Raw genomic sequence first — 25979 nt, forward strand, 5'->3', positions numbered from 1 at the left:
GGTAGGTACAGGTAGGTTAGGTACATTATTAATAATGATCAGCTTCACGACGTATCCCGCACACAGCAGTATAGGCAGAGGGAACCTCGTGTTGAGAAACTCTGAATTTGGGAGGCATCGCGTGTTGAGTAGCGGAACTCAACGCCGCACTTTGCCACGACACTAGAGCGAAGATAAGAAAATATACATTTAAATAAATATTTCCTACTCTCGAGTGGGGATTGAACCCATAACCAGTCGATTTTGCAGCGTACTTAGTGCCTCTGCGCTACGACTGGTCTCATTAATATTAATAATGATTTATAGTTATAATAACTGAAATAAAACCAATTTTATTTCATATATTTTTCATATATTTTTATTCACAATTAAGTAATAAATAACTTAGTTTATATATGTAACAATAATAAATCAAAGTAACACAACAATGGGGTATAAATATTAGATTAAAAATTGTAACAGTCAAAACAGTCTTCTTTTAACTTTAGCTTGCTTAAGAGTAAGTTATATATTTACTTATATATTTTATTAGATTCGAAGAATACGCTTTAAAATAATTAACAAACGTACGACACTACAGTAGAAACTCGATTATCCGACCCTCAGTTATATAATCGGATTCGCGATTATCCGGACTGTCAACCGTGATAATTATTTTATTCAACCTACTACAATGAAACCTAAGAAAATTAATATTTACGTAAAAATGTGTATTAATCGTATGTTGGGAAATGTTAATTTCTTAATAACTTGTTGATTTTAATAGACATTATAACACTTTCTATAAAGAAAATCAAATCAAAGTAATGTTTATACATTCGATTATCGGGATTTTCAATTATCCGAATTACTAACGACAACAATTAGTCCGGTTAATCGAGTTTCTACTGTATTATAAATAATCTTACAAAATACATTACTCTAAGATATTTTCTCAATATTTCTTTGTAGTAGTATTTGTTTTACTGTCTAGTAATTGGGGACGTCAAACCATTGATATAGCTTCTCTCCGCTTGTATCGTATGAATATTCAACACATTTTGTGTTCAGCCATCTAAATGATTGTTTTTATAATAAATACTTCAAAATTTGGCCAGTCCAGGCCAGTCCAGTAATACCGACCAGTTGTGGGCTCGATCCCCACTCGAGGAGATGTAATATTTATTTAAATTTATATTTCCATTTTTTCGCTTTGGTGCAGAGGCCAAGGCTGAGGTTCCGCCACTGAACACGCAATGCTTCCAGAATACGGCAGAAAGTGGGGAACGGAGTGTCTTAACAATAGGTTCCCTCTGCCTACAATACCGTGTGTGAGATACAGCGTGAAGCTGTGATACTTCAAAATTTTATGTAGCTAAAAAATTGTAAATTAGAATAGAAAATAGCTTTCGATTTTCGATAGGAAATGAAATATTTATTTAAATATATATTTTCATTTATTCGCTCTGGTGTCGAGGCGACGTGCGGCATTGAGTTATGCCAGTCAATACACAATGCCTCCAGGATTCGGCGGAAAATTGGGAACAACAATTAATTATAATAAAATAAAAATAATAAATTAATATTAGGTTCCCTCTGCCCTCCCTGATGTATGCTAAATACAGCGTAAAATTGATTTAATTTCATTCATAAATATGTGAAATGAAAATCTCTTACCCTCCTTTTCTTTCACATCCAGTTATGGGATAATCGTTTCTATAACACTGGGTGCCAATTACATTGAAATAAGTTATTCCAACAGTATGTGAGGTCTTAGTGTTAGCTGTTCGTAAGCATTGGCGGAATTCTTCATCACATTCGCAATTTAATCTGTAAAAAGTATTTTATTCAGAATTCGGTTGCAAATGGAGAATACATGCTATATTTAAATAAACATAATGTTTGAGCTTTGCTATAAATAAATGCTGATCTAAAATCCCAAAGAAAAAAATATTTTATTGCATAGGAAGATGATAGTTTCATTGGTTGCGTCTCCTGCAAGATTTCAGCAAATGCAAATACTTAATAGGTAATAAAATCAGCTTCACGCTATATTTGCACACAACAGAGTAGGCAGAGAAAACCTAGTGCTAAGACACTCCGTTCCCCATATATTATAAATAGATATTATTAATAGTTACCTTGTATAATAAGCTGTGTTAGTCAAATTATGTTTGGTCTCTCCTGAAGGAATGGCATCGCAGTTGTCATGGGCTCTACAACATATGTCAGTCTCATTGGCTGTACCTAAATCGTCATAACTGTCTGCATTATCTCCGGGACCACACCATTTTGTGCCTGAAAAAAATGGATTTAAAAATTAAATTATCTCAGCTTCACTCTGTATTCCGTACACGGCAGGGTAGGCAAAGGACACCTAATGTTAAGATACTCCCTATTTTCCGCCGAGTTCTGGATGCATTGCGTTTTGAGTGACGGATTTCAACGCCGCGCTTAGCATCAACACCAGAGCGAAGAAATGAAAATATAAATTTAAATAAATAATTCATTTTCTCGAGTGGGGATTGAACCCACAACCAGTCGCGTTTGCAGTCAATCACTTGAGCCCCTACGCCACGACTGGCCTCAATCTTGTATGAAAAGTAATAACCAAACAAATTTTCATTATTAATATATCTTCATAGAAACGTACCTGGAAAAATTAATTTTATATCTCGCCTTAGTTGAGCTACCTCCTCTGCACTTAATTCGAGTCCTAAATCATCTATATTATTTTCTATTAAAGCCCTATTATCTATATCAGTCAAAACCCAGCAATAACTATTTCTAGAACTAAGAACTAAAATAAGAATAACTAATTTGGACACCATTTTAGTTTTGTATGAATGTCTTTTGTCGTCTATAGGTTTAATGTAATGAATTTTCTTTACTTCCTTTATATATAGGCCTAACGCGTCCTATAAGGTTGCGCTCTGTATATAGCGGCTGATGAAGCGTTTTACAATCACCTTGTTTAAATTTGTACTTACCCTTTGTTTGACAAGGGTGTTTGAGGTTGACAAAGGAAAAGATTACCTAAGGGTAATCAAAGGGTTTAAAAAAAGGCGTTTAAAGCTGAAAACTCTCGTGCCCTTCGTGGGGAGCGCGACTCGCGCTTGTTTCTCCCGAAATTCACACTTTTACGCATCTAATTTGCAATTTACACTCCTAATTCAACTGTTTACATATCAAATCGCCGCTGTTTTCATTTTTGTAGCTTGGATGAATTTAAATTTTAGTATCAAGACATTCCTTCTCTCACTTTCAATAAAATTTGCATCTTTTTCAACTATAACTTATACAAATTAAAATAGCATGACGGTGGGTCTCTTTCAGCATTTTAACGTAGCGGATATGAACCTTGCACCTTTTGAAACCTAAAACTTTCAACTGTTGTGCAGACCACAAATTATATCTAGGTACGTTTTCTTAATAAATATATTTTCCTAAATGTACTTTAAAAATTTAATAATAATGATTGTTTTTTTTTTATTCATTCATTACAATGTATCTAATTATTTAGAAAAGGATAAATTTAAATACAACTTCCCGCTGATTTACACGTATGCGTTAATTGCTTAGCAGGTAATTTCCTTATATTGTCGAAGGTAGAGTAAGGTTGTTAGATAACGAGATAGACAGCGGTAGGTACAAAATGTTACTTCACTTTTAAAAATATACCCTTAATGAGTATTTTTTTTAATGTATTTATTAGGTACAAATGATCATTTTCATTTTAGTATTGATAAAATAAAACAAATCTCGACAAATATGTTAGATATGTATAGATATATTGTATAGGATAATATCGGTATAAGATACCCCCTCCATAACATTTTTTTTCCTTTTTTACTTCAAGTATTACTGCGAGGTGAAACATATTATTGCTGACTGTGGGGCTGAAGTCCCACGTAAAAGTACCTAAGCCTCATATAATTTTAAATAATCTTTACTATTAACTAATTTACATTTCAGTCACTTACTTAGCCTATTGACATTTTAGAAGTAGTACAAGAATAGTGGAAGAGATACCAGATTAGAATTACGGTAAGTTAAGTATTTTAACAAAAAATATTTCTTAAATATTTCTAATTTTAATAAAATTTCCAAAAACTTTCTAAATAGTCATTATGATAATAGTGCATTAACATAAATAAAAGTAAATCAGGTGCTTGTATAAGTAAATATATATTTTAATGTTATAATTTTCGGCATATTTTTGGCTTTGTAGCTCAAAATCACTTATTTACATATCTTTTAGTTTATGTATATTAACAATTTCATCAATGTATATTAAGATTTTTCTATATTTAGTTACTGTTCTTTTAGTTGTTTCACTTCATAAAAGTGTTTTGGACAGATATACTAAACTAAGAGAAGGAAATTTTATTTTAGATGTGGAAAAAGTAAAATGTAAAATAAAACAAAGACTGTAGTACAAAGGTCTAGAACAAATTAATTTTTATTAATTACTTCGGCTTGTAAAATCCGCAATGTCAATGGAAATGCAAATAACCCGTATTGTTTTAATATTTATTATCTATGCCGACTTACAAATTGTACCGCTTTTATCTATATTGTTGAATTCGATCTTGACATTTGTTTTTGTTTACGAATTATGAACGCGATTTCTTTATTTATTTTCTAATCTTTTCCGTATTTTCTATACGCCTTTACATAATTATAATAATTACCGCAGTTTAATTTACAGTTAAGTAAAATTAAGTATGGAAAACCTAAAAAACATATGGAAACCAGAATGTAAGTTGATTAAAGGAACAATTTGAAAGTTAAACTTCTACGATACAAGGTAATACGTTTTTACAATCAATTTTATTTTAGTGTATCGCATTCAAATGGAGGCACCAGCGCCAAAGCGCATTACTTGTGAGTCGTGTGCTGATAGACCAGAGTTTTACGGTAAAGAATATCATGGGATTATGGGTCATAAGGAAGCCACTTTACTTTTAGAGGATGAACCTAATGGAGCATTTCTTATAAGAAAAGGCAATGAATACAACGATTTCTACACATTGACTTGGAGGTATGCCCTTAAATTTAATCTTCTTTGATTAATATATAAATAAATATAGTGCTAACAAAGATTTTAAGATAAAACATTCCATATACTATAAGAAAAGTTCATTTTGTATCAAAATTGTTTTAGAGTATACATAAAGTTGAGTATACAAATTTTGCGTAAAGATTTTTTGAATATAGGACTTACAGTATGTGAAAATATTGACTTCTAATAAATGTCCATAAACCATTGCACAAATAAAAAAATATATCTTCCTGTTAAAGATATTTTTATTTCAAATATTAATAATAAATATAAAGAGATTGTTAACAATTTTTAATGACTTTAAATTATTAAAAATAAGGGTTGGCCACAAACTCATAATAAAACAAATATTTCAGGTTTAATGACAAAATACACCACTATAAATTATATTACGACGGCACTCACTATATTAAAGACAAAAGATATGATAGTATTTATGATTTAGTCGCAGATGGTCTCATTACATGTCATATGGAATTGAAGGCTCATCATATATTGGAAATGATAAATTCTCGAGTGAATTACACAGAGAGTCCATATGTAACACTTAATAGAAGAAAGTTCAATACATTGACCAAAACTTACCAGTAAGTAATTTAATAATGGAGCCTGTCATGGCAGGGTGACACATCAACTGACTGTAAATGTGATGGTTGTGGGTTCATTTCTACTTGGGAGGAATGGATAATATTCATTTTCTTACTCTGCTAAAAAGACTAAGTGCAATATTGAATTCTGCAACTTAACACTTAAGTCTCAAAAACTGGGCAGACTGAGGTACAGAGTGTCTTTACACTAGTTTCACTCTGCCTTCCCTGTTGTATATGGAATACAGCGAGAACCAAAAAAAATAATTTAATAGTTATATTAAGTCTTCTCATTAGGATACTACTTTTATTATATCTAAATGCATGATTTACAATTTGTGACTGATTTCTGTAACCCAACTCATTATCATTTGTTTTTTAATATTAATTGACCACATTTTTTATTCTTATATTTACATACATCAGGTTGTGTTATAAATCATTAAGTGGACCGTTTATTTTGAAAGTGGTGTAAGTCCATTTTTGAGAAAAATGAGCTGTCACGTAATTTATGCTTAATGTAATGTAATTTTTTTTATATATAACTAGTCCGTGTTAAATTTCTCAAAAAAAAACCATGTTTTGAATAACTTAAAATCGGTCGGTGAATGAAATTGCATACTCATCGACATACGAACCTTTAATTTTCTCGAAACAAAAGAAAATGGACTTACACCACTCTCAAAATAAGCGGTCCAAGTAACACTATATCATTATTTAAATTAACAAAAACATACCATTGCTTCAGGGAATCAAACAGAGCAAGTCCTATTAACAAAAATGAAAGTAAAATATTAGAAATAACATCAGATTTAGGTAAAATAAACTTTGATCTCACACCCACCATTGAAGATAGTCCTCTACTTTACAAATATTTAAAACCTCACGGTTTCAAAGTTCATACTTTCAAAGGATTGAATTGGTGTGAGTTATGTGCTAACTTTTTATGGGGTTTTACTGCACAAGGTGTGAAATGTGAAGGTAATTTTAATTCATGTTTTAAAAATATTAACTGGTCAATCACTTATTATTTCATTATGCATGTAATATTTATTTCCAGCTTCGCTTTTATGTATATAACAGCAGAGGCAGATGGAACCTATTGTTAAGAGACTCCGTTCTCCACTTTCAATGAATTTTAGAGACAATGCATGTTAGGGTTTCACTACACATCACTCTATTGGCATCCTCTTCCTTGTATTGTTACCAGAACATGATAATATTTATATAACTTGTAGATACTATGGCACAACAGCCTCTAAATTTATTATGGGAACCCATTGTTATGACATTGATCCCAATTTTCCACATTCCCATGAGTGGGAATTGAACTCACAGCCTCCGTGTTTATAGTCACACCCTTGTGCCACCGGGCTACGATGTCCTTATTTAATTTACTAACATATAATATAAATATGTTTACAGATTGTGGATTTATAGCACATTCAAAATGTTCAGAGAGAGTACCAAACCACTGTTTACCAGATTTGAAGAAGTTAAGGGGTGTCTTTGGTATAGATTTAACTACATTGCTGAACGCACATTCAAGCACTTTACCGTTTGTTGTGAGGAAGTGTGTGAACGAAATAGAAGCCAGAGGGATGGATTCGGAGGGTATTTACAGAGTGTCCGGATTCGCCGATGAAATTGAAGCGTTAAAAATGGCATTTGATAAAGGTATTAATTTAGTTGGCATTACTCTGTATCACGCAAATGGCAGGGTAGGCAGAGGGAACTCAGTGTTACAACACTCCGTTCTCCACGCACCGCTCTGTTTTCGAGATATTGCCTGTTGAGTGGCGGAAGTAAGCGCCGCGCTTTGTCTCATTACTAGGGCGAGCAAAAAGTAATAATTCACCCCAAACTTGGCCATTCTGGACTGGCTTCATTACTGAATTTCATGTTATAATTTATTAATAAACAAACATAGTTATAATAAGCATTATTTCATTTCAGATGGTGAATCTGCAGATTTAAGTGTTTACAGCAATATTAACGTAATAGCGGGAACATTGAAATTGTATTTGCGACTGTTGCCTGTTCCTCTGATAACTTTTGAAGTGCATCCAAAACTGGTGAATGCTATCCGTGAGTAATTTCTTTCAAATATATTTGTTTGCTTGACATTGTATCCCATATATTGTATTCCATGAAGGGGAGGCACAGAGAACCTGCGAACCTAGAGTAAAGACACTAAGTTCGCATTAAGACTTCCGTTCCCCACTTTCCGCTGAAATCTCGAGGTGTTGAGTGCCGCCACTCAACACATAGTGCCTCCAGAATTCGGCGGACTGTGGAGAGCAGAGTTTCTTATCACTAGGCTCTCTTTGCCTATCCTGTTACATTTAGGATACAGCATGAAACTGAAAAGGAAATAATAAAAAAATATTTTTTTACTGTTAACTTTGTTAACAGAAACAAAAACCACTGCCAATCAAGTGTCCATGTTGAGAGAGTGTCTCGACTTGCTGCCTCCGGCTCACTTCAACTGCTTACAATATATGGTACAACACTTACACAGGTTAGCATATGTTTCATTATTTTAATATTGCAGCATGAATTTATTTCTAAAAATTTATTCTTATGTATTTTTTACTAAACCGGACTTAATACGACGGGTGTTATAAATTTGATGTGTTTGTTTATGTCTGTCTGTAGCATTGTAGCTCTCAAACGCATGAACCGATTTTGATATAGTTTTTTAAAGTATAAAATGTTTTATGAAGCGCAATTCGACTTTTTACAATTTTTTATGTTTTTACTTAAAAGTATTTTTAATTCTTATTGAAATTTATTTCAAGTCATTATTTGTTTATTTAAAGGGTATCTCAGCGTGCTGATGAAAACAAAATGTCTGCACACAATCTCAGTACGGTGTTCGCGCCAACGCTGGTGGCGACGCCGCCCGCCATTACAGATTTGGCATTTGAAATTCGCGGACTTCAAGTATTAATTGAATATTGTCCACAGATATATTATGGGAATCATTAAAATGTAGTTAGGGTGGCCTTGTAATTAATGTGGCAAGGTAGTTGTGGATTCAAATCTCTCTCAGGTGAACGTTTCGTTGGCTTATAGTGTAATCTCTTTCTAAGTGAAATAAAGTAAAGGTCGATTTTGTATTGTTTTTTACACTTTAAACCGATGATATTTTCTTTTTCCTAATCTGGGTAAAGATAGACATTATATGGAGTTATGTATTTTTTAAGTTAGTTATTTTTTAAGCTACTATTTATCAGAATTAAGAAATAAATTTTCACATAAAATCTCATTACAAAAAATTATGTGTAAAAATGTTATACTAATATTTATATTATTTGATTGGGAATTATTAAAATTATTTAACTACGCAAATAAGATTTTGCTTAAATAAATAAATGTACGATAATTATAGAAACCTATTAGTATTTTATTATTTATTAGTTAAGACTGACTTAATATATTTACATTATTATAGATAGATTATGTTTAAGATATCATGCAAAATATCACTCATACTATAGTACAGCAGGTATCTCAGTAACTGTACTGGAAAAAATATACTAAATGATTTCCCAACATCTATGTGTCGTTGTTATTGGGGACTGGACATCAATGGCAAAATTATATTTTCTTGTTAAACATCGATGTTTATTAAATATCGAACTTTCTAGATAAAAAGCGGCGTACACAGTAGATGACAGCAATCTAATTATATTTGCATATTACTAGATTTACTAAGTGCAATATTTAATTCTTTGCTTTGTAATTATGAATTTTATAATATATGTGTAGGACCATTCCAGGTTGTGTTGATCTTATTTATATTATGTAACCTTTTATCTTTTCAATTTTATATTTGCAATAAAGAATTAATTTCTATACGAAATAATAAATAAAAGTTTATTTATATTTTTCTTGTTTTATTCAAAAGAATATTACATTTTCTTTATTTTTTTTCTCTTTTTAGGTATAACATCTGAGGACTCATTCTCATTATTTTGTTGAAATTTCTTTAGATCAGCACAAAATAATACCTGAAATATAATAAATTGGAATGTTATAACAATTATAAGTCTATCATGGCTCAGCGTAACAGCATCTGACTGTAAATGTAACCAACGTAATATCGAAGATGATGAAAAGTTAAAGTAAGTTTTTTAATTATTAGCTTACAGTATGTGCCCATCCAGCCATATCTCCATACAAGTTCCTAAAATGATCACCAATCTCTGTGTACATTTTATCTGTGACATTTTTCTTTCCTCGTAAATGTGGCAGATAGTTTTGAGCCGCAATCTGATATACATGGGTGTCTACTGGTAAAGCTTCCAAATGGTTTAATGACATCAGACAAATACAATCTGCAACCTGAAATAGTATTTATTTAAGTGTTGAGTTCTTCCAATACGGAAAGTGGGTTACAGAAGTACCTGAATGGAAACAGAGAGTCTTAACACAAAGTTCCTGGGCTCTATTTGCCTACCCTGCTATGTATGGGATGCAGTGAAACTAAAAAAACAAGAAAAACCTTTAATGGTTGATTATTATTTACTTCTATTAAATATTTACATTTTGCTAGTCTGGTAAGTTGCAGTCAATGTACCTTAAATTTCTGGAATGAAATTAGTTATGAAAAAAAAAATATAAGACATGGGAAATTAATTATTTATTACCTTTGGCCCTATACCACATAGTTTGATAAGTTCTTGTTTAGCATCTTTATATTTCATATTTTGTAAAGTCTCAAACCATTCTTCTCCACCCCATTCTACAATCTGAGCTGCTGATTTCTGTATGAATTTAGCTCTGTAGCCAAAACCTAATTTTCGTAATTCTGCTTCTACCTATTTTATAAGAAATTGAATGAACAAAAAATAATTAATTATAATTATTGTGGTGCAGTTGAATGGGATTTGACTGTAAAAGTAATGCTTGTGGATACAATAAGCATTTGGAGAAATTAATTATTTTGATTTCCTTGCTTTTTCAGTGTTGAGTTTAGTTCTGCCACTTGACATGTAATGTCTTGAATTCAGGTGGAATATGGTCCTGATAGTATGGTCTTTGTTTATTTTGTTATATACAAAATACAGAAAAATATTCCTATATATTAGATTAAATCAAATCTAATATATAAAAGAAGTCTAATATATAACAATATATAATTATACCTGTGGCTTTGCCAAATTTTCAACTTGAGGAAATGCATAATATTTTAAATCTTCATGTTCTGATATTTGTTCTCCATAGTGCTTACACAACTTTTCAACCATGCTAGATATTCTGAAGTCAATTAAATAATATTCTTCATACATGGAATCTCTCCTTGTCTTGCACAAAAAATATATAGAAATCTACATAAGTAATGAATTACTTAAATAGTGTATTTGAATGCTAAATTTACTTATTTAGAATATTTTATTATAATTTTTTAAGCATGGAAGAACACTTTAAATATATTAAAAATACTATCATTTTTTAAAATTTGCTATCTAAACACTTTTTTCACAAGGGAATTTGCCTCCTTAAATTAATTACACATCAATTTAACTATTACATTTTTACATAACTAATATATAAATTAAAGCATTAACCTTGATATGTGATTGTTTTGGCTGCATATAAAAGAAAATAGATTTTCAACTGGTTCTTGAGCTAACATTCTTATGCCATAAAATTGCTTACAAGCCTCTTCAAACAATTTATCTTTTTGGGACCATTCCTTGTAATAGTCACTTAAACTTAAATTTAAACGAAAATAATGTATCAGTAACTTTTCATAGTCGGACTCATACAATGGTTCTTTTGTCTTTTTGTTTATCAATGTTCCCAGCACTCGATATTGTAAATAGTCATCATCGCCTTGCCGCAACTTCCATATAGTTTTTGAAAAGACACCAGTCCATTCGTCAGATTTTTTATCATGCTGCCACCTGTTAATATTCGATTTTTTTTCTTTTATTCTATAAACTTTTTTATATTACTACTGCTTTATTAAAAGTAATATTACCTGAAGCTTTGTCCCCCGTTTAAAGTTCCGAGAAGTTGAAGTTCACGACGATTGCATTTTAATTTATTCCAAGTCATTATAAAATAAGAAAAACTAAATTAAAAATTAAACTTAAACGCTAAACCTAGGCGGGAATTAAAAAATACGATTATTTGAATTTGAAAAACATAATTTTATGGAAATCTTGACAACAAATATCACTGTCATTGTCATTATGACAATTTTCTTTTTTTAAGTTAGTGTGATATGTACTCAACTTTTTAAGCCTTGATTAATAAAACGAAATCTATTAGTTTTAAAAAAATCATAAAAAGTCGATTAGCGTATAAATTATATTAAATGCCAAAGATTAATTTACTAGTGAAACCAAATTCAGATGGTAACTTATTAAGTGTTCAGATGTAATTGTATATTGAACATATTTGTAACTTATTAACGAAATAAGAGAAAAATCACGCTTACTCCAGCCAGGTGGACTGATGACCTCAAGATGACAGCGGGAACCCGCTGGATTCAAAGGGCGTAGAACCGGACGTAGTGGCGAGCACTAGGGGAGGCCTATGTCCAACAGTGGACTTTAAAAGGCTGATAGATGGATGTAAGTTTATTGATGACTTTAGCAGGAACTTTATTGAAACTATACCGTGTTTGTCTAAATGGAAAGTAATAAAACGAATAAGTATGATTTTATAACAAGATAATTCGATAATAATTAAGCTTAAAGCTTGTAATATCTACTAATTTATATGACGCTGAATTTTAAAATATGATATGTCTGTACAAATAAACAAAAAGGAATCATAAGTAAAAAAGAAAACAAAATAAATATATAATAATATTTTATTAAACCTAACTTAATTTATAACATTAAAATTAACTAAGCGAATTTGTCATGACATCATTGATCCATGGCAGATACTGCGCTGTATCAGTGAACACGACATATTGATTTAAATTACATAAACTTTCTCCATTTTCCGACCAGAGAGACAGAGAAACCACTCCGCGCAGTCGCCATCTGCCCTTATTGAGTAAGTAAAGTCCTCCGCCAGAGTCACCTAAGCAAGGACCAGATCCCTTGCGATCACCTGTAAGAGGTACAATATAAAATATTTATTGAGTTATTATATTGTTGGTGTCGAAAATGCAGCAGAAAGTAGGGAATGGAGTGTCTCAAGACTCTGTTACCTCTGCCTACGCTGTTATATATGAGTTAGCCCGATGCGGGAAAAAAATTTTGTTGAATAGCTTTACATTCAATAATGCATAATAATTAATTAAGTGTACTTAAGGGCCATCGTCGCGTAGGTAAGTCAGCGTCACTTGGGGGTTCGATGTTCATTCGGGTGTATAAATTATTTGAATTTTATTGCTTTTAGAAATCTTGGCATTGAGTTTCGCATTGTCTCACTCAACACTCACTGTCTCAAATTGGAGTGGCAAAAGTAAACAATAGTAATGTTTTTAATTATTAACTTATTGCATACCTGCACACATTGTTTTTGACGAAGTCAATTCGTGGAAATCTAATTTGCTGGCTTTGCAAGTGTCTGTGCTGACGATGGGCATGCTGACCATGCGCGGTTCCCCCTTACCCCCCGGACCCATTTCATTAGCACCCCATCCTGCTACCTGTAGAGGAAAGTAAATAATGGTTATAATTACAACAGTGGCAAAAGGGCACAAACGTGTGACTAGTACGCGAAGGCTGTGAGTTCGATTCCCATTTGGGGGAAATATATTGATAAGTAATAATCCATTCCCCCAAATGGGAATGGATTATTACTTATCAATATATTATGTATTCTTCCCTGTGGTACCAAGGCAAAGCGCGGCGTACAGTTGCCTCCCTCAAAACGCAATACCTCAAATACGGTGGAAAGTGGAGAACGGAGTGTCTTAACAGTAGAAGAGAAGCAGAATAAATAATATTAAAAAACGTATGATACTCACAATTCCTGAAGTACCAACAATTTGATCGAGCTCCGTATTGCCACTCCAAAGGCAAGCGGGTTTTATAAATGAGGTGAAGGGTACACTTTTGTCTAACGTCAACACAAGGATGTCATCTGAAAGTTGCAATAATAATTATTATTTGGATATAATACTTTCTTTTACTAAAAATACAAAATATATAAGATATGCTAGAAAATTAATCGGGCTTGAGAGTAGTTTAAATAAACACGGCTTACGAGCCTACCAGAGGCAGCTGATGCGTAAAATAGAATTTAAAAAGAACTATCCTATACTTACATATATGAATATACTTACATATATAAAATAATAAATCTATATCAATATCCACCTTACTTGCAAGTGTGGTGGCGTTGTACGACTCGTGTATGGCGGCGCCGGCGAGGTTCCTAGTGACGGTATCATCGCTCCAGTCGTCGAGATTGAAAACACCAGCTTTTACTTTAATATTATTCATAGCCGTGTATACACTTTTCCTTTGCATGCAATGGGCAGCTAAAATATTTGAATACATATAATTTTAGTTACAGACACCGATATTAAACATACGGATCACAAAGTTGGGGAAAAAGGAGGAGGAGGAACTCTATGCGTTTTTTTTATTGGACGTAAGATCCTAAGATGTCCATATTCGGTGAAATATTATAAATTAGCAATGAAGAACTCTGAAGTGATTATACATCACACTCTACCATATGTACCTATAATGAATGAGCTAAATGTATTTAAGACTACTAAAGTTGTCCATGTGGTCAACAGCCGTCGCCAAAGATTTGGCGCGGGCAAACTTAGATGTAAAGACAACCTAAGGTCTTCTCACTTGGCGCCAGAATACGTGAACCAATACCAAGTAAAGGGAAGAATGTAAAGCACGGATGAAGACAAAGAAAATTTAAGAACGTAATAAAGTTTCACCAGAAAGTAGGTTGAGGAGGTAACCAAAAATTTTAGTTAGTTTCTCCATTGATCGATTGATTGGTTTAGTCTCGGTAGGATGAATAGATGAATACATCGATAGATGGATAGATAGATCTTACCAGTAACAACATGCCGATCAGATATCAAAGTTCCTGCGCAAACGTAACTAAGGCTAGTAAACTTAGTCTTATAAATGGCAACCAGCCATGGCCATTCCCCTTTATCGTACGAGGATCCTTTGTAAACTAAAGGCACGATACGCTGGTTATTATTGCCGTTGACTCCACACTCCATGGAATTTGATGATCCGTATTCTACGGGTCTTCTTGGAGGCCTAGTGTTTAATTTAAATATTATTATTACGTTTTTAGTATTAGATGTTTGTTACTAGTTCTATACAAGAAATTATAGGTAAATCTGTTAAAAGTCTATTTAATAATTGTTTTTAAAATATATAATTATTAATAGTTTATACAGATGAATATAGCATTCCTTAATAATTTCTTATAAAATCTCCAACTTATTAAAAAATATCTACAATTTTTTTGCCTTCACGTTGTATCCTACTTACCAGGGTAAGCAGAGGAAAACTAAGAACTTAGTGTTAAAATACTTTTCGTTCCCATTCTATACATTCCACCGAATACACGAAGCATTGCGTGTTAAATTGCGGATCTCAACGCCGCGCTTTGCCTGGGTACCAAAGCAAGGAAAATGGAAATATTAATTATTTAAATTCCTCGAGTGGGAATTGAAACCTCAACTTGTGCCCCTACGCCATAACTGGCCATCTATTTAATAATCTTATTTAAACTAAAGCATCCCACAATTTAGACATTAAATTAATATAGTGCGTTAAGTTTTAATTTTTACGTAAAAATATCTTACTCATATGCTGGCAAACTAGTAGTTCTTTCAGTGGTGGTCCTAACAGTTGGTCGAGTGGTGGCGCGCGTTACGGGAATTGGCACTCTTTTAGTGGTATACACTAAAATTAATTCAAAATGTTAATGATATTTATAAAATGTTATACTATAATTAAATAAAATTATTAATTGTTACTACTGTTTTAGTTTCAAGAATATTTAGAGGATAAGCATGTATGGAATTAATGTCTATTGAATGTCAGGCAGGACAGCTGCCAACTAATGTAATAGTAAAATATACCATTGACTTTAAAAAGAGCAACTGTTGAGTTTCTTGCCGGCTCTTCTCAGCAGAACTGCCTTCCGAACCGGTGGTAGCTTTTTGTTGATATGTACATTCGACGATTCAAAAGTGCTTATAAAGTTTATTTGAATAAAGAATATTTTGAATTTGAATTTGAATTTGAACATAAATCTTCATTCATTGTAGTGCAGCGGGATAGCGTCTTTCTGTAAATGGGATGGTTATGGGTTCGAATCCCTGTTGGAAAGATGAGTTCTTTTTATTTTACCAAACTGGCAAAATAAAACACTTTTTTGTGCGGATAAAGAATGTAGCGTAATGTAACACTGCGTTAAGTTCCACTACTCAATACATTGTTTCGAATTATTACGATTTTTTTTCTAATTTTCTCTAATTTCTAATTTGTTCTAATTTTCTCTCTCTCTCTTTCTCCACTTTCAACGGAATTCTTAAAACATTGCGTGTTGAATGGTGGAACTCAGCCTTTACTACATTACCAGAGCAAGGAAATCAAAAATTAAATATTTCTCTCCCCCGAGAGGGAGTCGAACTCCCAACCATAACATTTAAATTCGCACGCTTGTACCTGCGCCTGCGCATTACCTAGGTAAATATTATAGCATGTATTGTACCTTCTGGCTCCGGTGTCTGTTGATAAAGATAGTACATCTGCAAGTCATCGTTGTTGGGAATATATTCTGGTTTTGGCGGCGGATGTTCATTGAAAGTAGGTTGATTGATAGGTTTAGGCTGCGGCCTGTACTCTTTAGGTGGTGGTGCTGGTTGTGGTGGCTGAGGTCTGTACACTTCACGGAAACCGTCCGATCCAGACTTATAGAAAAGCATGTGTTGCAAAGTGATAGTAGTTACGTAATTGAGGTGTCCTGGCTCATCTAGGGAATTTTAAATACATTTATATTAATATTAGGTATATTTTTGACATTATATTAAAAAATCTTATACTGAATGCGGCTTTACATGAAAGATAAACCGCCTATTCATATCGGTACAATATCTATCCCTAATCTTTTAAGCGAAAATTCAGCTTTACGCTATAACCCGCATGTAGCATGGTTTAGTGTTAAGAATTACCACTCTCCACTTTCCGTCGTATTCTCGACACCAGAGCGAAGAGTTGAAAATATTAAATACATAACTTTTTTAAGTGTGAATCGAGTCCACAATCTGTCGCGTAAAAAAGTAATATGTAAATATGGAAAATATATATTGCATCTAATTATAGTTTAAAGTAATTTTCCTTATAATTGCAAGAGCAATTTATTTTTGAACTTAAGTATATATTATTCATATATAAATCATACCTCCAGGTCCGTAACAAATGACATTATCATTAACGGTAAGCCTCACGAGCTTCGGTAGAGGTGACGTTGTGGGAAAGTTCACTCGATACCGTAATGGCACTCCTCGGTTGAAATTCTGCAGGAGATGCATTTCTGACCCAATTGGTTGTATACTTCCGGCAAATGACTGTAAGGTAAAATAAAAGTTAAAATTAAAATCTTTTTATCAGTTTCACGCGGTATCCCGCACACAGCAGGGTAGGCAGAAGGAACCTAGTGTTAACACTCTGTTGCCCACTTTCCGCCGAACTCTGGAGGCGTTGCGTGTTGAGTGGCGGAATTCAACGCAGCGCTTTGCCTCGACACCAGAGCGAATAAATGGAAATATAAATTTAAATAAATATTTCATCTCTTGAAGTAAGGATCGAACCCACAACCGGTAGGTTTTACAATCACACTTTATGGCCCCGCGCCATGACTAACCTCCAGTGGCGTAGCTAGGGGGGTGCGAGCGGTGCGGTCGCACCGGGCATCAAAAGGAAAAGGGGCAAAGGGGCAAAGTCGACGATCACTTTGTTTTTTCTTTGTTTTTAGACCTTAGACCATTTTAAAGGGCATCAAGTCCCCTAAGCCGCACCGGGCAGCAAATACCCTAGCTACGCCACTGCTAACCTCTCTTTTCATTTACCACTAAAATACAAAAAGTTGAAAAAAAGCGGAAATCTATTTAACCAAGTCTCCTTATTACGAGGTTAATAAAAGTTCGCAAGCAACAATAATTAAAAAGTAATTAATAACCAATTAATAAATATTTTAAGATATAAGTACTTAAAGTAATGTAAGAAAAGTTTTAGGTTGCATTAACGATCCGAACGATAAAACATATCTAGGCATTTCATGATCTACATAAATAAAAATAGCCGATTAAAAAATATACATATTATATTAATATTAAACAACAATATATATATTAAACAAGAATAGTATAGTTATACAAATACAAAAGTTGTGCAGATTAGTAAATCAATAATTATGTAGATCAAGCGGGCGAAGCCGCGAGCGGGTCGCATGTATATATTGTATTATTTAAAGATGTAGATCTCCCTGCTTACATATGTAAGCACTAAGGTATATATATACCTACATCTAATTTGCACGTGGTGAAGTCATAAACGGGGACAGTCCCCCCCCTCCACCAGGAAAATACAAGATAACTTGTTTCAACTTTCAAGTTCATATCTTGAATACTGATGACGATATGTATAAGATATATGATGACCGCTTATATATATATTTTGCAAAAAATACTAGCTATATTAAAATTATGATTTACTACATATTAAGAAAAATATTTTTTGTGACTGTTACCACTGGGTCAGAGGGTACCTTGCTTGAGAGACCCGTCATTCTCCGCTGCCATTAAGGCAAAGTGTATTTGGGTGACGGAACTCTCCGTTTTGTCTTGTCAAAGTGGGAAAATAAATATAATTTAAACTATCAACGAATAAGATATTCTGTTCCTTACATTCCACCGAATTTTTGTAAACATTGCACACGGCGTTGAGTTACGGAACTCTACGCCGAACTTTGCCCAAAAAATTAATTAAGTCTTTATATTAGATTCTATCTTAATAGTTATTTTATGTAAATAATACAAACAGAAATCTAAATAAACATATTAATATGCATTAATTATATAAACACGTTTATATTTTTTTCATTTAGCACTTAGGCATTCTTTATAATAACATATTGCACCTCATACCAGGAAACTAAGGTTTTGAGGAAAACAAATTAATATGGATTATTCATCAAACAGCTATTCAAATTATTTTAACTATTCAACGAAGATAATATAAGACATTTTTTTATAACATAATCTTTTAGTATCACATTGTATCCTGCAAACCTAGTGTTCCGTGTTGAGTGACAGAACAACACCATGCGTTTTTCTTCGCACCATTATTAAATTTCACTTCCTCGAATGGGAATCGAACTCACAACCTATCACACACGCTTGTCCCCTGCACCACGACTGGCCTCAATTCTTTATACGTAGTACCAAAAACAACGTCATGTTTATTATGACTTTTAAATGCCAAAACGTAAACGGTAAAACGTATGCGAAAACTGGTATTTGTTTTTTTTCTTTTTTTGGACGACATTTTGATTTGCTGACGTCATCATTTTAATAAATTCTAAGCATATTTATAAGATGATTTCATTTAATATTATTTTTTACACTCGTATGTAAAAATTAATAGGTCTTTACAAACACTTCATTAACTTTGAGTGGGTATATCATTTATCATTCACGCTACACTGTTAGAACTAAATAAATGACTTGAAGGAATTTTATTATCATTGTGAAAAGTGTTACTTTCAAGATATAAGCATCATCGTCTTTTTAACTTTCTATAAACCAAAAACAATATCCAGAAATGAAGCCAGTCGTGGCGCAGGGGCTTACGCATGTGACAGACTGGCTTCGATTGCCATTCGCCTCCAGAATTCGGCGGAAAATGGAGAGCGGAATGTTTTAACACTAGGCTCCCTCTGCCTATCCTACTACATGTGGGAAAGTTTCTTTTTCGAAATTTTTGTCTTGACTTTGGGTAGAGTTTGAAACGTACTTAGTCAAAAGTAATGTTAAACGTAGAAAAATTTAAATATCTTTTAGCATACCTAAATTAATATTATAAAAAATTAAAATATTTCAAAACCAACGTACGGGAGCGTTATTTATTGGTTACAATAAATTATAGCTATAAAGAAAGTTTTAAATATAAAATACATAGTAGGTATATCTAATAATAATACCCACATGGGTATGATATTTCAAAAAGAACGAAAAAAAGAACGAAAACGCCTTGTATTACGTCACACAAGATATAATGCCTCGAATCCGGCGGGAAATAGGGAACGGAGTGTCTTAACACTAGGCTCCCTGCTACATGCGAGATAGGTATACTTTCAATTTTAGTTGAAAAAAAATTATCTACTGGTATACAAATATAATATTTAAGTGTTTGCCCTCATAATATTGATTGATTGCTTTTGTAGAAAGTTAACTTGGACATAACGAAAACAGGTTAAGCGAATAAGCGAAATTTTGGACTTCAACTGGCAATTCCAACTGGCAAAATTATTAAAATCATCTACCTACTTAATATGTAAAATACTAAAATATACCTAATATTTTTTCATATCATTAACGTTATTCCAACACGTTATTTTAATGTTTTATTAATATTTTATGGTATTTTCAAATTTCTTTTATGTGATATTGGTTTTTTTTAACTTGATGATGATTCAAAATGGTATTTCCCCATAGTTTGTTAAAATGCCTTTTCATATGCGGAATTCCACATTGATTTCAGCTTCACGCTTTACCCCCGGGGGGGGCAAAGAGAACCTAGTGTCATGATCAAATCAAAATCGAAAAATTGCGTGCGTGCGTTGATACTCGCAAGATAATACTTCTAAGATAGAAGAATTACCAAAGAAAATTAGATAATTCTTTTATCTTACCAGATATAAGAATTATCATGCGAGTATAAGAATCTTATCAAAGAAGCATCGAACCCACATCCCCACAAACACCACGTTCTCACGCCACGATGGCCACAAATATACTCAAATACTAAACTAAATGAAATTCATCCAATATTTTATAGAACTTACATTTTGAACTTTACATTCAATTTTAAATTCAAAATATTCTTTATTCAAATAGATTATTATAAGCACTTTTGAATCGTCAAATAAACATATAAGCAAAAAGCTACCACCGGTTCGGAAGGCAGTTCTGCTGAGAAGAGCCGGCAAGAAACTCAATAGTTGCTCTTTGTTCTTTGTTTCGTGTTCTTGTTCTTCATTGATAAAACGTTTCCAGAGAATAATTTTAATAAAAAGATTAATACATATTTAATTGAATAATCCTATCCTATATCTTATAAAACAAAGTCGCTTTTCGTGTCTGTCTGAACTTTCTAACTCTTCTTCTTCTAAACCACCCAACGGATTTTTATGCGGTTTTCACCATTAGGTCGAGTATTTCTCAGGGAAGGTTTATATATAGTTTATTATTTGTACATTCTTATGTAAATTAACATAAATACGATAAATGTGTCTAAAGTCCTACCCGTTGAGACACTTTCGCGCATGCGCTGCTTTAATGGTAAGTACTACATGAAAATAATGTACTGGAGTATTGTTCCTCTTAATACGATCTACAAAAAAGTCCGCGAGAGCATATTTTTATCTTTTAAGAATAACGTGTAGTGATCATATTTCTGTCTAAAAATAATAATTTCAATATATTTTTTATTGTGAGGGATATTTTTCCATAATGGTATTAATCCTTATCCATTAAAATACTTTGTTAATTTTCTACGTTAAACGAAGATAAAATTTGCTTTTTAAACTATTTCGAAATTGCGAATAGTTTTAGAGAAAAACGCATTTAATTGTTGACACATCACGCCGTTGACTCATCAGCTGTGCCGACTCAAGTTTTACTTATCCCTTACTCTCAGCATATAAATAAGTATATTAGTTACGTTGGCCATTTAATGTAGATCAAAACTGTCTTTTACTGTTTTTTCATTTTAATAAGTACTTTAGAAGTTGTTACAATATCAAAACATCCTTGCTGCGAAACGCGCCTCGCGACGTTTTGCTTATACAAGCGCGTCATGAGCAGTCATTGGTGATTCAGTGGTAGAAATCTCGCCTGCCACGCGGGTGGCCCGGGTTCGATTCCCGGCCCATGGATTCTATTTAATTTTCCTCACAGGCAGCCACGTAGTGCTTGCTTTTCATCAGGGACAGAATACCCTCTTCAGCATTAACCACAAGCTCGAAAAAAAAAACCCGCCCGCTATAGAAGCATAGCAACGAAGATTTAGATGCGTTTGCACGTATTGGATAATTGGAGTTAAATATATTATTTCAGCGCGATATATTTGGTTTCATATTTTTTGTAGTAGTTATTAGTAGGTATGCTTTTGTTTATAATTTCTTCCGTTTAAAAATAGTCATTTAACTATCTAAAAATAGTCATTTAAATATATTTTAATAAGTACTTGAAAAGATTAGTAGTACAGATTTAAAATTACGGTACCTACTAAAAAATCCTTGCTGTGTAAAACAATTGGAAAATCCTTATTGAAACTACGAAAATGCGGGTTGCATTAGGGTTTAATTAATTTTCACATTATCTTAAGTGTTTTGCAAACATACATTATATGAATAATCCAGTAGTAAAAGCGGGCGAAGCCGCAAGGGGGTCGCTAGTATAAAATAATACAAAATGAGATAGAATCTACACCTGTACGATATAAAAATAAAAACAAAGGTGTAGTATTAATCATAAGGATAATGAACTACCGCTGTAGGCGGCTGTACTAGAGGTGTTATTAACCTGCATCACTTTTATTTCTTCATCCATAGCAAGGTCTTGGGCACAAAAATATAATCTTTATACGTAAAAGGTTTCATGGATGGGCGCTAAAATATTCTGGAATGGGCACGGCCTTGTAATAAATGAGTACTGTGCTTACTTATAATACTATCAGTTATATCTAATAATAAGAATTTCATAAGGATGTTATCAATTTGTTTTGGTAGATTTTTTTCGTATTAATATAAATTTTTATTTTAGCTTCACGATGTATCCCGCACACAGGATAAGCAGAGGGAACATGTTACGACACTCCGTTCCCCATTTTCCCTCGAATTCTGAAGGCATTGTGTGTTGAGTGGCGGAACTCAACCCCGCGCTTTGCCTCGACACCAGAGCGTAGAAATGAAAATATAACTGTAAATAAATATATCATTTCCTCGAGTGGGAACCACTTGTGTTTTCAGTCACATTTTGTGCCACTGCTCCATGACTAGCATATTTATCAGGTTTAATTTTTCTTCCATATTTAGAAGACCAGAGCAAAAATATGGTTTGAGGATACTTTTCATCTATTTTTATATCGAGTGTAGGATAACAGAAGCCCCAACTATGTAATGTAGCTAGAGCTTTACTTCTAGCTATGTAAAAACCAGAGTCAATTAAAAGATAATAATAACAGGATAAATTCTGTCTGTATGTTTAAAACTAATTTCCTTGGCGTTCCGAGTTAAGTGTGCCACTGCACGCTATTCACGTTTTACTAAACAACATTAATGGCAATTAAAATGTAATCACGTGTACAAAGTCGACTCTGTGTACTTACTATATAGAATTAAATACTCAATACATGTGTAATTAATGTTTACATTACAATAATTATAATTGATTTATAATATTTATTATTTTTCCTAGTATGTAAATATAATTTTATATAGGTATAGCACACACAGCAGGGTACGCACAAGGAACCTGGGATCTTAGTGTTAAAACATTCCGTTCCCATTAACATATTTCTGTTTCCTACTTTTCGCCGTATTCTGAAATTCGTGGGTTAGTGGGAAAAGAAAACGTATAAAAATTTAAAGTAGCGCGATTTGAACTGGCGCATCTTCGATACTGTCCAAGCGCTCTAACCACTAAGCTATACGTTCTCATCAAGTTGCGTAGAAACTATTATACGCAACTTAAATCTATTGTTAGCATCTTTTTAATCTTCTATCTTCTATATATATAAAATCGAAAGGTCACTCACTCATCACGAAATTTCAGAAACTACAAGTGCTAGGAATCTGAAATGTTGCATAGGAGTTACTTATAGGACGTAGGTGCTCGCTAAGACGGTAATTTGGAATATTCGACTTCAAAGGGGTTGTTTTTGGGGTTGAAAGTTTGTATGAAACTTCGTTACTACAAATGCTAGGAGTCTCAAATTTTCCATGGACGTCACTTATAGGACTTAGGTACTCATGGAGACAGTAATTAATAATAACGTAGTTCACGCAGGCGAAGCCGCGGGCGGGCCGCAGTAATATATATAAATTATAACAAACGTATTATAGAGAAATTAATATAAAATAGCAAAAATTCAGAAAAACAACAAAAGATTTTTCGATTTCCAATTAATTATCCAATTGAAAGAGTTGGAGAGAGATTGACATAAAGAAAAATGTAAAAATAAAAACTTACAGATTGCAACCTAGCACCGATAGTGAAGTTGGCTCTTAACAATAAAGTAGAAACTTCACCAAATGGTTGCAAATTAATTTCTCCGTAAACACCATTACTATCACTTTTATAGTCAAAATATTCTGGACACGGCGATTGAACATACTGGCCATACACTACTAAAATGTTTATTAAAACGACGAAAAGGTTCCCTTTATACATTTTATGTTTCCACTAGGTTCCTTTAAGTAAATACCGGGCACCTCATTAATTACACAAACATGACGTCTATACGCGTCTCTTCTGTGGTATAAAATGTCTTTAAAGTACGTTTGGCTCTTTGTCCTGCTTCGCTTCTAAAGACCTGTTATAAGATCAACTATCTATATATATAAAATCAAAAGGTCACTCACTCATCACGATATGTCAGAAACTACAAGTGCCAGGAATTTCAAATTTTGCATAGGAGTTACTTATAGGACGTAGGTGCTCGCTAAGACGGGAATTTGCAATATTCGACTTCTAAGGGGTTGTTTTTGGGGTTGAAAGTTTGTAAGAAACTTCGTTACTACAAATCCTAGGAGTCTCAAATTTTGCATGGACGTCATTTATAGGACGTAGGTACTCATGGAGACAGAAATTAATAATAACGTAGTTCACGCATGCGAAGCCGCGGGCGGGCCGCTAGTGCTAATATAAAAATAAGTTAACTTTAATTTAATAATTTTTGTAATATATATATATATATATATATAAAAAATTCCTAAATATGCCATATGAGTAGGATTTTTTGTTCGTTTCGTTTTTGCGTGAGCCTTTTTTTTGTGCTAATACATAAATTTAGACATTTGCTCATTTCGGAGTGTATTTGGAAGGTCTTAGTATCTCGTCATGTATTTATAAAGATTTTGAACTTTAAAAGATGTCAGTACATAATTACTAAAGTATTGTTGTTTGTCTTTTGTTTTGTTACTACTATTTATTATCGTTTAGGAAGTTAATACTTAATGTAAGAATTTGAGTAAAAAAATAGATATTACCTCTAAAGAAGAACACTATATTTTATATTAATATAAGTATTAGTGTAAAAAATAGAACTCTACAAAACGAGAGAGTTGATGGTGAGGCCTGAGACAACGGTATAACTTTTTCTTTTTTTTTTTTTAATAATTTAAATTAATTTATAACATTGAAATGAACGTAATAAAATAATGTTAATATTTTTAAATTATCATGCCTTATTCTTATATATTTGTTAGTTTAGACTAAGTAATATAGGATTCTTAAATACTTCCTTAACAAAAATTGTTGTAATAATAAAAATACTTACTGTTTGCAGCCGAGCTCCTATTGTGAAGGAACATTGTAACACTAACTTTTGAACTTGCCCAAAAGCTGGTATGAAAATGACACCATGCACACCATATTCATCGCTACCATAGTCGAAATATTCTGGACAGGGCGACAAGCTATCACCGCTCACTAATAAAACTTTTATAACTACAACACCAATTAATAATTTAAACATTTTTTAAATATTTTATATAGTATATAATCTCGTTTTAAATAAAGTCATAGTGCACCTTAAATTATTTAAACGTCTTCACAGATCTCTAACAGAATGTAAACTACCAAATTTGATGCCCAATCCTGTTTGGCATCCGTTTCGCATCACTGACAAGGCTAACATAACGATATTAATTAATTTATTGACGAATAAATAAATCAAATCCGCTTCACGGTGTATCCCGCATACAGCAGGGTAGACAGAGGGAACCTTGTACTAAAACACTCCGTTCCCCACTTTTCGCTGAATTTTTCGAGGCATTGCGTGTAAAATAAGAAGAAATTAAAATATTAATAAATAATAATTAATACGTCCGAGTGGGGATCAAACCCACAATAGTCGCGATACAGTGCA

At 32.7% G+C, this 25979-nt stretch overlaps 4 protein-coding genes across 5 annotated transcripts; 1 reads left to right on the top strand and 3 right to left on the bottom strand.

The window, feature by feature from the left end:
• Positions 1–374: 374 nt before the first annotated feature.
• Positions 375–2871, bottom strand: LOC146540540 (phospholipase A2-like). Its single transcript, XM_085201423.1, has 4 exons — positions 2633–2871; positions 2121–2277; positions 1657–1809; positions 375–1054 (listed from the first exon to the last, which is right to left on the bottom strand). The coding sequence occupies exons 1-4, from the start codon at positions 2808–2810 to the stop codon at positions 970–972; spliced, it is 573 nt and encodes a 190-aa protein (XP_085057549.1). The 5' UTR covers positions 2811–2871; the 3' UTR covers positions 375–969.
• A 1693-nt stretch (positions 2872–4564) lies between these two features.
• On the top strand, positions 4565–9522 carry RhoGAP5A (Rho GTPase activating protein at 5A). The gene is made up of 8 exons (XM_085200848.1): positions 4565–4740; positions 4822–5023; positions 5401–5631; positions 6380–6612; positions 7057–7308; positions 7588–7719; positions 8047–8152; positions 8454–9522. Exons 1-8 carry the CDS (start codon positions 4707–4709, stop codon positions 8620–8622), a joined length of 1359 nt encoding a protein of 452 aa, XP_085056974.1. The 5' UTR covers positions 4565–4706; the 3' UTR covers positions 8623–9522.
• Ogg1 (8-oxoguanine DNA glycosylase) lies at positions 9513–11826 on the bottom strand. The gene is made up of 6 exons (XM_085200861.1): positions 11624–11826; positions 11208–11546; positions 10785–10896; positions 10287–10457; positions 9787–9981; positions 9513–9647 (listed from the first exon to the last, which is right to left on the bottom strand). The coding sequence occupies exons 1-6, from the start codon at positions 11698–11700 to the stop codon at positions 9549–9551; spliced, it is 993 nt and encodes a 330-aa protein (XP_085056987.1). The 5' UTR covers positions 11701–11826; the 3' UTR covers positions 9513–9548.
• A 623-nt stretch (positions 11827–12449) lies between these two features.
• Positions 12450–25601, bottom strand: LOC146540543 (serine protease gd-like). Of its 2 annotated transcripts, none has more exons than XM_085200960.1 (9): positions 25389–25601; positions 17008–17173; positions 16318–16578; positions 15404–15503; positions 14635–14849; positions 13934–14092; positions 13577–13692; positions 13111–13255; positions 12450–12711 (listed from the first exon to the last, which is right to left on the bottom strand). In XM_085200960.1, exons 1-9 carry the CDS (start codon positions 25584–25586, stop codon positions 12497–12499), a joined length of 1575 nt encoding a protein of 524 aa, XP_085057086.1. In that variant the 5' UTR covers positions 25587–25601; the 3' UTR covers positions 12450–12496. The 2 variants fall into 2 exon arrangements, with proteins under 2 accessions (XP_085057086.1, XP_085057078.1); XM_085200952.1 differs by lacking the exon at positions 25389–25601 and adding an exon at positions 24080–24392.
• Positions 25602–25979: the final 378 nt, after the last annotated feature.

Source organism: Heliconius melpomene, chromosome 2 (assembly GCF_056956725.1).
Source record: "Heliconius melpomene rosina isolate 202511_hmr_F chromosome 2, ASM5695672v1, whole genome shotgun sequence".
NCBI classification, from domain to species: domain Eukaryota; kingdom Metazoa; phylum Arthropoda; class Insecta; order Lepidoptera; family Nymphalidae; genus Heliconius; species Heliconius melpomene.